Source organism: Arvicanthis niloticus, chromosome 14 (genome assembly GCF_011762505.2).
Source record: "Arvicanthis niloticus isolate mArvNil1 chromosome 14, mArvNil1.pat.X, whole genome shotgun sequence".
Lineage (NCBI taxonomy): Eukaryota > Metazoa > Chordata > Mammalia > Rodentia > Muridae > Arvicanthis > Arvicanthis niloticus.
This window is the reverse complement of record NC_047671.1, coordinates 50,175,837-50,187,928: the sequence shown is the minus strand read 5'-3', so window position 1 is coordinate 50,187,928 and position 12,092 is coordinate 50,175,837. Positions and strand designations below refer to the sequence as shown.

At 42.3% G+C, this 12,092-nt stretch overlaps 2 protein-coding genes across 2 annotated transcripts; both read left to right on the top strand.

The window, feature by feature from the left end:
* Positions 1-1,289: 1,289 nt before the first annotated feature.
* On the top strand, positions 1,290-5,117 carry LOC117719705 (protocadherin beta-7-like). The gene has a single exon (XM_034517916.2). It carries the CDS (start codon positions 2,379-2,381, stop codon positions 4,779-4,781), a length of 2,403 nt encoding a protein of 800 aa, XP_034373807.1. The 5' UTR covers positions 1,290-2,378; the 3' UTR covers positions 4,782-5,117.
* A 47-nt stretch (positions 5,118-5,164) lies between these two features.
* LOC117719698 (protocadherin beta-8-like) lies at positions 5,165-12,039 on the top strand. Its single transcript, XM_034517909.2, has one exon. It carries the CDS (start codon positions 6,572-6,574, stop codon positions 8,978-8,980), a length of 2,409 nt encoding a protein of 802 aa, XP_034373800.1. The 5' UTR covers positions 5,165-6,571; the 3' UTR covers positions 8,981-12,039.
* Positions 12,040-12,092: the final 53 nt, after the last annotated feature.

The window sequence follows — 12,092 nt, the reverse complement described above, 5'->3', positions numbered from 1 at the left end:
GAGAGAAGAAAGAGGAGACTGGGGTGGGGTTGGGTGTAATGTATGAAAAAATAAATCAAAAAGAAAACCAATGAAGATTCTGATATTACACACGTGTACACACACACATCACCCACACATATGCACATGTGCATATAAATACAAATGCTATATCTGCACTCAAAATAAAATTTCAAAGATCATAGCAAAACTTACCTTTCATACATCCTTTTCTGGAAACTATAGGATAATGCCTATAGAACAAAAAAAGCAACCCAGACAGAAAAAAAAACAGAAAAGAGATCATACAAAATAGGGAAAATGGGAAATGAATATCTGTATAATGATTTCAGGATTGACAACCATGTCTGGGGCAGAGCAAACAACAGTATTCCAGTCTGAATCTTTGCGACTCAAGGGACCGGCATCTTGGAGAATACTTATCAGTGAGTCCCTTGACACTGTATCATCTTTTCAGTCACAGGAACCTGTGTTATTTCTTAAAGCCAATGAGTAAACAAAAAAATAAAAAGATACAAAAATTTCATAACTGGGAAATTTAACTAGAATAAAAAACAGGGAATTCCATAGATGACAACAATGAGAAGTTCCAAGATGACAGCCATGTGACAGCCATGTGACAACCAATGTAGAAAGCAACCGTGCCATTGAAAGGGGAACTAGTATCTTGAAAGACACAGTAATGTGTGGAATTGTATTGGGAGACAACTGGAATCAGGAGAAAATATGGATAAGTATTATTGATAAAGAAAGTGAAAAACCAAGGCAATTATTAATGTCAAGAAAATAAGGTCAGGAAGCATAATTATTACACAACAATTTTCCTAACACAGCAAGTGAAAAGAGACATAAAATATTTCAAATGTAATCCAGCTTACAAAGAACTCAGTAGATGTCTGAGCCTATGATACATTTTAAAATTCAGTGGCAGAAATGGTGACTAAAAAACAGAGAAGGTAAAAGAAAAGTCGGGCTCATTGTATTTTACATCTCTTGGTGTTCATGGGTTTCGTTGTTGTTGTTGTTTTGAGATAAAGGTAAGATTTATTATTTATTTATTTGGGGGGAACACAAATTTTAAAACTGTCAATAACCTGAAGTTCTTACAAGTCTCATCACAAGTAAAAGGTAGGTAGGATATAAAACATTGACAATAATAGGAAAACATAAATAAATAAATAAATAAATAAATAAATAAATAATAAATAAATAAAATAAATCGAGCAAGCTAACAAATGTGAAAGCTAGAAAATGGCTTTAATTAAATTAAAGGTTCTTAAAGAATTCTGAACAGACTTATAGCCCAGCACAGAATGGACAAGATAAAGATCTACAACTAACAAACTCAATGGAGTTGGGAAATTTAAAAGGAAAATTGTAATTAAGCATGTAGAAGGAAACAATATATCTTCATTTGTTCTATTCTGTAAAAGAAGATGGAAAGCTTCTTCGCCATCCTATGAGATCAGGATGACAACCGACTACACAAACCATTTAAGTTAAACATTATAAACATAAAGGGAAACCTAAAAGCAGGTTGATATATCTAATCTACCTGTGCATCAAATTCAATTCATTGTGGACAAGTTTAATTTATATCAAGAACTCAAGAATTTAAAAGCTAAATAACACGTGGATGATTTAAACAAATGTTTAAAAACTGTGAAAGAGAAAGCATCATTGATGAAAAATATAAAGATGCAATATAGAAGCACCTCGGCAAACACAAGTCTACCCTACTAACTACTGGCAATACTAGAGCATTTGCTGGGTATTGGAGATCTTGGCCATTAACACAAATATGTAGTACTTAGGGCAGTTGAAGTATGAAAAGTATGGAGCATAAATATTATAGAAGAGTGAAGACTTTGAAAATAGAAGAATTGTCCAATTCACAAGAAACTGAAGGAAAAAACACCCTGGTTGTTCTGTATTGTTATTGCTAAGTGGCTTAGAAATAACACAACATTCGCCTTTTTGGTGGAGGTTTGATTCTCTTGTATAGTCTTTACTATTAACTTTTGAAACAAGGGGGTTTTAGATTTTCTTAAATTTTTGTAGAGTCCAAGTTAAATGTAAACCCTGGTGTGGTGTGCTTTTAATCCGATGGTTTTTGTTGTTCTATTCTTGAGAAAGGGAATAGCACTCTCAAAACGCAAGGTGGCGCTGCAGGCTAAAAAGAGAAAAGGGAAGGCAAGGGAAAGGGGAGGGATGCACAAAGGATATTCCAGACTTCCGACAAAGCCATAGGAAATTATATAGCTAGCGGTAGCAAGCCCTGGGAGAAGACACCGCTCTCTTTTCACGGGAATTGCTAGTGTCCAGGTCACTCCTAAGGATTGCAGCTGCAGGCATTCCAGGGAGCTGCTTGGATCTAAATGGAAGGAATTTGGGGTTTTATTTTGAAAGTCTTGGAAAGAATGGAGACCAGACTGGAGCAAGCTGTGCAGAAAAGGCAAGTACTGTTTCTTTGTGTATTTCTGGGAGCGTCTTGGGCTAGCGCCGAACAGCTTCAGTATTCTGTGGCAGAGGAAACTGAGAGAGGCGCTTTCCTAGCCAATCTAGCAAAGGATTTGGGGTTGGGGCTGGAGGAACTGTCAGCCCGGGAAGCTAGACTTGTTTCAGACCAGAATACACGGTTTTTACTGCTCAGTCTGCTTACTGGGGAATTAATTCTAAATGAGAAGCTGGACCGAGAGGAACTGTGCGGCCCCACAGAGCCCTGTGTGCTGACTTTCCAGTTGCTGTTGGAAAGGCCATTTCAGATTTATCGTGCTGAATTACATGTCAAAGACATAAATGATAATTCTCCAGTATTTCTAGACAAAGAAATACACTTGAAAATATCAGAAAGTACCACGCCAGGGGCCACATTCTTCTTGGAGAGGGCACAGGATTCCGATGTGGGAACGAACAGCCTGAGTAACTACACCATCAGCCCCAACGATTACTTCCACATTCATGTACATGATGGAGGGGAAGGGACTATCGTTCCTGAACTGGTACTGGATAAGATGCTGGACCGAGAAGAAATACCAGAATTCACTTTAACCCTCACAGCCTTAGATGGTGGCTCTCCACCCAGATCTGGGACAGCCTTGGTGCAAATCTTGGTGTTGGACATAAATGACAACTCCCCTCAATTCGTGCAGTCACTTTACAAAGTTCAATCACCTGAAAATACCCCTGTTGGCTCCTTGGTTGTCACTGTGTCTGCCACGGACTTAGATACAGGAAGTTATGGACAAATACGGTACACATTTTCTTATGCCACTGAAAGAATTCTCCAAACGTTTCAAATCAATTCTACATCTGGCGAACTTTGTCTTAAACGCGAACTCAACTATGAAGCAATTCAAACTTATTCAATAACTATTCAGGCCAGAGATGGTGGCGGACTTTCTGGGAAGTGTACTGTGGTTGTAGAGGTAATGGACGTAAATGATAACCCACCTGAGTTTCTCTTGTCGTCACTTAACAGCCCAATTCCCGAAAATTCACCAGAGACGGTTGTTGCTGTTTTTAGAATTAGAGACAGAGATTCAGGGAACAACGGGAAAACCATGTGTTCCATCACCCGTGATCTCCCTTTCGTCCTGAAGCCATCTGTGGAAAACTTCTATACTCTGGTCACAGAGAAGCCTTTAGATAGAGAATCAAACACTGAATACAACATCACCATATCAGTCACCGACCTGGGCACACCCAGGCTCACAACCCAGCACACCATAACAGTGCAAGTCTCTGACATCAACGACAACGCCCCTGCCTTCACCCAAACCTCATACACCATGTTCATCCGCGAGAACAACAGCCCCGCCCTGCACATAGGCACCATCAGTGCCACAGACTCAGACTCTGGCTCCAATGCCCTCATCACCTACTCGCTGCTGCCACCCCACGACACGCAGCTGGCCCTCGACTCGCTCATCTCCATCAACGCAGACAATGGGCAGTTGTTCGCGCTCAGGGCACTGGACTATGAGTCCCTACAGGCCTTCGAGTTCCACGTGGGCGCCACGGACAGAGGCTCACCCGCGCTCAGCAGCCAGGCTCTGGTGCGCGTGGTGGTGCTGGATGACAATGACAATGTGCCTTTCGTGCTCTACCCACTTCAGAACGCCTCTGCACCCTACACTGAGCTGCTGCCCAGAGCTGCGGAGCCCGGATACCTGGTCACCAAGGTGGTGGCAGTTGACCATGATTCTGGCCAGAATGCCTGGCTGTCATTCCAGTTGCTTAAGGCCACAGAGCCCGGACTGTTCAGCGTGTGGGCGCACAATGGCGAGGTGCGCACCACCAGGCTGCTGAGCGAGCGCGATGTGCCCAAGCACAGGCTGCTGCTGCTGGTCAAGGACAATGGTGATCCTCCGCGCTCTGCCAGTGTCACTCTGCACGTGTTGCTGGTCGATGGCTTCTCTCAGCCCTTCCTGACTCTGCCAGAGGTGGCGCACGACCCTGCACAAGAAGAAGATGAGCTAACACTCTACCTGGTCATTGCCTTGGCCTCTGTGTCTTCTCTCTTCCTAGTGTCTGTGCTGCTGTTTGTTGGAGTGAGACTCTGCAGGAGAGCCAGGGAGTCCCCTCCGGGTGTCTGCTTTGTGCCTGAGGAACACTTTCCTGGCCACCTGGTGGATGTCAGCGGTGCAGGGACCCTGTCCCAAAACTACCAGTATGAGGTGTGTCTAACTGGAGAATCAGGGATAACCAGTGAATTTAAGTTCCTAAATCCAATTACCCCTAACTTCCTAACAGAAAGCACAGGGAGAGAAATAGAATAAAAACTAAACCCTTCTGCCCATGGATGCAGCCCTAGTTTAAACTATGCCCTTGTTGTGTAAAGAAGGATAATTTCATGTTAACATCTTGAAGTTAATTAATTTAGGACAGAAAAGAATACCTGTATTTATTTCTAAGAACCTTTTCTTTAATGTATAAAATGCATGTGCTGTGTGCTATCTTGAATTTATTTCGATTTCTCTTTGTTTTTTGGGGTTTTTTTGTTTTAAGTATTTGTTGAATTGCAAATCTTGGTAGCGATGGTTTCAACTGTTTTTCCATTGTCTAAATTTTTCATTTATAATTATGTTCTATGCTGGAATTACATATAAATGTAGATATACCCTAATTATGGGAGGTTATATTATATAGATTTTCTTTAGTAATTATTGTGTATCATACATAATTTCATCATTTTGGGGATATGATCGCTCTGTGTCCCTGTCCAGGATAGCCTTGAATTTTGATCTTCCAGCCCCAGACTTCCAAGGTGATGCCACTACAGGCATCAGGCCATCTCCTTCTTTATTTCAGAATGAGCCAATGAGTAGAAGTATTCCAACAATGAGCAAGTAGAAGCTCATGGAGACCTGGTAAGATCCACATTTACTAACTGGCAGAGCAGAGCGTCTCCTGACTGTTTTGTTTTTCTTGTTTGAAGTGTGGGAGATACCTTGTTCTGTCCATCTCCAGCCAGGTGACTTGGCAACAACATTATGCTGTTTTCTATTACCAGATGTCATGTGTCACACTCATCAGCTCCTCCTGTATTCAGAAATAGCAATGCTCCTCTTAGCCTGTAGTCTTCTATCCTTATAAACTCACAACCTCCCCCCTTGGGGGTTTATTACCCAACCACTATTAAAGTTCTCACTTAACTAAATCTTAAGGTCTAAAAAAGTTGAGAGATGGGCATGGTAAAGCACACCTATAATCGCAGTACTCGGGACGCAGACGGGGGAATCTCTGTGAATTTGAAAGCAGCCTGGTCTACAAAAGAGTTCCATGATAGCCACGGCTCCATAGGGAAACCCTGTCTCAGGAGCCAAGGAAGGAGATGGGGAGAAGAAAGAGGAAGTTCTCTACATGAAATTTTCATATTTTGTTGGGTTACTCTCCATCCAGTTTACAACAATAGGACCTAGGCACTATTATCTCATCTGTGGATGAGGAATCCAAAACAAAGAGGTTCAATAGTTTGCCCAAGAATCACAGCTACTCTTTCTGTGGCTCATCACACTAAAAGTATATAATTACATACATACACACATGTGTAAATAGGTCTTGCATATATTCTTCCTTCCAGGCTGTTATTTAAACTGTCCCGTTTGCCCCAAACTCAATAAGCATTATTGGAAAACTCCCCAGCAATGACATTTCTCTTGTGTGACCTTCAGGCAGTTGTCTGGCCAAGAAGACACAGCAATAAGAGAGATGGTGTGACTTTTATCTTGCCCACTGCCAGATAAAGGTAGCTTTAGGTTTTAACAACCATTTTTAACACACAAAAATGTTAAGATACTGTGAGAACACAAGGGGGCGCTGCAGGATAAGAAAGTAAAACCTAGAAGGCAGTTGTAGTTCCAGTAATAGGAGAAAAGAAGAAAAAAAGCCTGCAGAAGCCCAGAAGCCCAGAGAAGCCTGGACTGGATGCTTCAGGAAGGAGGTCTCAGCCCTTAGAAAAGGACTGAAAGAATTCCCAGGTATCTAGTGAGATAACTAGAGTACCAGATACCAGAGGAGTTCACAGTTCTGCTGAAACATCCTCCAGGACGCTGTATTGCCGAGAACAATGGAGGCCAGCAGGAAGCTCATTTGCAGACAAAGGCAAGTCCTTTTTTCCTTTCTCCTATTCGGCTTCTCTCTAACGACTGCAGGGGAACTGAGGCGCTATTCTGTGGTGGAGGAAAAGGAGGGGAGGTCCTTTGTAACCAATTTAGTAAAAGACCTAGGTCTTGGGCAGCTGGAACTCTCCAGGAGAGGAGCTAAGGTCATTTCTAAAGGTAACAAACTACGTTTGCAGCTGGATCAGGAGACAGGGGATTTGCTGTTAACTGAGAAAGTGGACCGGGAAGAACTGTGTGGGCACACAGAGCCATGCCTGCTAAGCTTCCAAGTGTTGCTAGACAACCCCTTGGATATTTTCCAAGCTGAGCTAGAAGTCACAGACATAAATGATCATTCTCCAGAATTCCTGAACAAAGAAGTCATGCTAAAGATATCAGAAAGCAGTGTTCCTGGAGCTACCTTCCCTCTGAAGAATGCTCAGGACATGGATGTAGGCCAAAACGGTATTGACAGCTACCTGGTCAGTTCCAATTCCTATTTTCGAGTGCTCACTCGGAAACGCAGCGATGGCAAGAAATACCCTGAACTGGTACTAGACAGAGCACTGGATAGAGAGGAGGAAGCTGAGCTCAGGTTAACCCTCACAGCGCAGGATGGCGGCTCTCCACCCAGGTCTGGAACCACTGAAGTCCACATTGAGGTCCTGGACATCAACGACAATGCTCCTCAATTTGAGCAGCTCTTTTACAGGGTGCAGATCCCTGAGGATAGTCCGATAGGCTTTCTGATCATCACTGTAATTGCCACAGATAGGGACATTGGCGTCAATGGAGAGATCTCCTATTCACTTTTCCAGGTTTCAGATGATATTAGCAAAACATTCTCAATCCACCCCTTGACAGGGGAAGTGCGATTGAAAGAACACCTTGATTTTGAAAAGACTCAGTCCTATGAAATCAATATTGAAGCAAGAGACGCTGGGACCTTTTCTGGAAAATGCACAATTCTGACCCAAGTCATGGATGTGAACGACCACGCTCCGGAGATTATCCTGTCCGCATTTACCAACTCCATCCTTGAGAATTTACCAGAAACTATGGTGGCAGTTTTTAGCGTTTCTGATCTAGATTCAGGAGAAAATGGGAAAATAAGTTGTTCTATTCAGGAAGATTTACCCTTCTTCCTAAAGCCCTCTGGGGAAAACTTTTATACGCTGTTATCACAAAAACCACTGGACAGAGAGACTGTAGCAGAATATAACATCACCATCACCGTTGCAGACATGGGGAGTCCCATCCTGAAAACACAAGTCAACTTAACAGTGCAGGTGTCTGACGTCAACGACAATGCCCCTGCCTTCACTCAAACCTCCTACACCATGTTCATCCGCGAGAACAACAGCCCCGCCCTGCACATAGGCACCATCAGTGCCACAGATTCAGACTCAGGCTCCAATGCCCTCATCACCTACTCGCTGCTGCCACCCCACGACTCACAGCTGGCCCTCTCCTCACTAATCTCCATCAACGCAGACAATGGGCAGTTGTTCGCGCTCAGGGCACTGGACTATGAGTCCCTACAGGCCTTCGAGTTCCTCGTGGGCGCCACGGACCAAGGCTCACCCGCGCTCAGCAGCCAGGCTCTGGTGCGTGTGGTGGTGCTGGATGACAATGACAATGCGCCCTTCGTGCTCTACCCACTGCAGAACGCCTCTGCACCCTACACTGAGCTGCTGCCCAGGGTGGCAGAGCCCGGCTACCTGGTCACCAAGGTAGTGGCTGTGGATCGCGACTCTGGCCAGAACGCCTGGCTGTCATTCCAGCTGCTCAAGGCCACGGAGCCCGGGCTGTTCAGCGTGTGGGCGCACAATGGGGAGGTCCGCACCACTAGGCTGCTGAGCGAGCGCGATGTGCCCAAGCACAGGCTGCTGTTGCTGGTCAAGGACAATGGTGATCCTCCGCGCTCTGCCAGTGTCACACTGCATGTGCTAGTGGTGGATGGCTTCTCTCAGCCCTACCTGCCTCTGCCAGAGGTGGCGCATGATCCTGCACATGGGGACAGTGAGCTCACATTGTACCTGGTCATTGCCTTGGCTTCTGTGTCTTTGCTCTTCCTAGTGTCTGTGCTGCTGTTTGTAGGAGTGAGGCTGTGCAGGAGAGCCAGGGATGTCTCTCTGGGTAGCTGCTCGGTACCTGAGGGCCATTTTCCTGGCCACCTGGTGGATGTTAGTGGCGCGGGGACCCTGTCCCAGAGCTACCAGTATGAGGTGTGTCTGACGGGAGACTCTGGGACTGGTGAGTTCAAATTTCTGAAACCAATTTTACCTAATTTTCAAGACCATTCTCTCAGACCAGAAATGGGAGAAAATCCCAACTCTAGGAACGACTGGGATTTTGGTATTCAGTTAAAATAATTGCTTTTCATCATGTGTGATGGGTTTTGTCATGAACTCAAACTACTTTTCTTGCTGTGCCCATTATGAACTTTAAAAGCATGCTTAAAGCTTGTGTTCAGGATATTCTGTCTCTGGTTTTAGGACAGTATCTCAGCTTTTCTCCAGACTGGACGATGAATGTTCTAATCTTGGTTTGTTTGTTTTTTTTGTTTTGTTTTGTTTTTTGTTTTTTTGTTTTTTTGTTTTTTGTTTATCACTTGTACAACTCTTTGTTCTGGGATGGCTTGGGAATATTCAAGAGGAAAAAATGGGAAATCACTTTAACCCAACAGATGCAATTCAGTATGTGTTCTCTCACTCGTTGTTAATCACTTACTACACACTACATAGCAATGCTCAAACACAGTGAGGTGTAACGAGATAGGAGGAATAGGGGCGTGGTGAGAGATGTGCCTTTTGTTTTATTTGGCCTCTATTGAACTGTCTTTGTTGATGTTTTCTCTTAAACACCTTACATAGCTACATGGCTCCTCACTAGCCTGCTATTAGTTTTCATGTCACTATTTTAAACTGCTTTCTACTTTGTTTGCTTGTTTGCTTAGGTGTGGAAGTTTCAGAAAGCTGTCCCTTATTTACCTGGAAAGAGCATGGCTGTAACATTGAGTTTTTGCTTCTTTTAAATATTGGCCTGTCAGAAAAACTGCATCAGCCAATATTTATTCTTTTTTCCTTCTTTGCTGTCATTCCACATTTCTTTCTTGCCAGTAGTGTGCAGAGCTAAAATACATTTTCACTGTCATTTTTTGGCAAAAAGAGCAGGGCATTTGGCTAGCTTATAGTGAGACGTAAAATGTGGTACCTTCCACAGCTCTTCAGTTGAGGATAAACTTGGGGGACCTATGCATGCCAAGTAAGAACTGTATCTATGATCTATCACTGCAAACACCCAAGGACGCTTGTAAAGGGAGCTGTCTCACCTGGAAAGGGATTTCACCCTTTGTTCACACTATGTTCTTCCTGGGATGCTCATGGTATGATGAGCACACAAATACCCATGTTGGCTCTGTGATAGGAGTGACAGGTTAAAGTAGCAGGGAATGAACTTAACTGAGACAGTCCCTGGCAACCCAAGAGCTGTCATATTACCCCCTGCATTGCTAATTTCCAAGCCTTTTTAAAAATTCAGAAATAAAGGAAGTCCTATGGCATTATGTTAGCTTTTATGCTATGGTCAGTTTTTATGCTATGAAATCTATTTGTGTGTTTGTATATGTTGTGTACATGTGTCTGTTGGTGCATGTGTGCTTGCAGATGCCTTTCTGCCTCTGTATGTTGAGGTCAGAAGTTGGTGTCTACCTTCATTGCTCAATTACCTAGACTACCCAGAGAGCTCTGTGGAAACATCGACTAACTGGTCATGATTCTGGGCAATAAAAGGAAAAGTCTGAGATATAATCCAAGTTACCTGATTCTAACAGCCCGGATCTTAGCAATATGCTATACTGGCAGGCATGCACTGGTAACATTATTTTCCTAACGGAGAGAAATCCATTTCTCCCATTCCATGAATAAAGTGACCATGTGTAAATGTAATCTGTAGCTCATAGTTTGTATTTCTTTCTGTAGCAGTGACCACACTGTTTAGAAAATAACCCAAAAATGCTCACAAAAATCAACAACCTAAGTAAAACTGGATCACACTACAACTGCTCTTCATGACAAAGAAATCAGCCTGATTACATTCTTGTGTGTACTCAGTGAGTCACGTGCATTATTGTGGAAATGACTTGTCCTATATGGGCAGCAGAATCACTCTATGGTTGTGTCTTTTGAACTTTGTATCTGTCTCTTCAGTCATCTTCTGTAAATTCTAACATATTATATACTTTGTATACAGTGAGCCCATTGTTAAAGTTAAATATGTTATGCTCACTTCAGCATTGTGTGTGTGTGTGTCTGAAAGCAATGGCTTTCTAGCAGTTTAGCTGAAAACTAATTTTACAAAAACTACAAGCAATGTTCTGGATGAATTTTCACATTTAAATAACTGAGAAATTCTGTAGCAAATGATGTCTCAAATTACTTTCTGTTGCAGTTAACCTTATATCTTTGGCAAAATAATGCCCATTTATGCCTTCATTTAAACAATGCTATAAAACATCAGAGGGCCATACATGACTTTTTAAAAAGAAAGACTCAGCAGAACTGAATGAGACATTCTTTAGCACTTAAAATAGTAATACTATTCATATAGAATCTATCAGTTTTTGGTGTTTCAACACAATAATCCATATTTATGTCCTGTTTTGTTTCTCTATTGCTGTCATAAAAATTCACAAGAAGTTGCTTAAAACAATAAAATGTATTAGACCGTAGTTTTGTAAATAAAAAGGCCAGTAAGTGTCTAACTGAATTAACAACAGGAGTCTGTTGGGATACATTGTGTTCTGGAGACTTTATAGAACCTATTTTGTCTTTTCCATCTAGATGCTGCCCACATTACATGGCACATGGTCCCTTCAACTTCACAACTCGTAACACTGCTCCTATAACCATTTCCTCTGACCCAGTCTGAAAATATTCTTTGAATGAAGGTCCGTTATGCAAATTTGATAAATGTCCTATTTAGATAATGAAGGACAATCTCCTATTCAGAGAATCTTTTACTTAATCAAGTTTGCAATGGTTTTTCTTGCCAGATTAGGTAATATAATTACAGATTCTATGCATATCTGAGTGTCTATTATTCTGCCTAGCAATACCACCTGCTGTCAAATGGAGGCACATAAAGATTATGATAACAAGAGTTTAGGCCTCATTGACTTAAGGAATCGAATTAACAAACTTGTAGAGCCATTACCAAAAACTATGAATTGGTAAGGGCATCAGTGTCTGTGTGGTACTGGGGTTCAAACCTGGGCTTCACGGATGCTACACGGGTTCTATCACTGAACTCCTTGGCCTGCCCACTGTGATTTTCATTGTAACTCAATTCAAATTATATAAACAAACAAACAAAAACTACAAATATTATTCAATTTCAATCCAAATTCAACATAGAATTTAAACTCTGTTTTAAAATAGATTTTAAAAATCTAAATCTATTTTTCTAACTCTCACAACTCAAGTA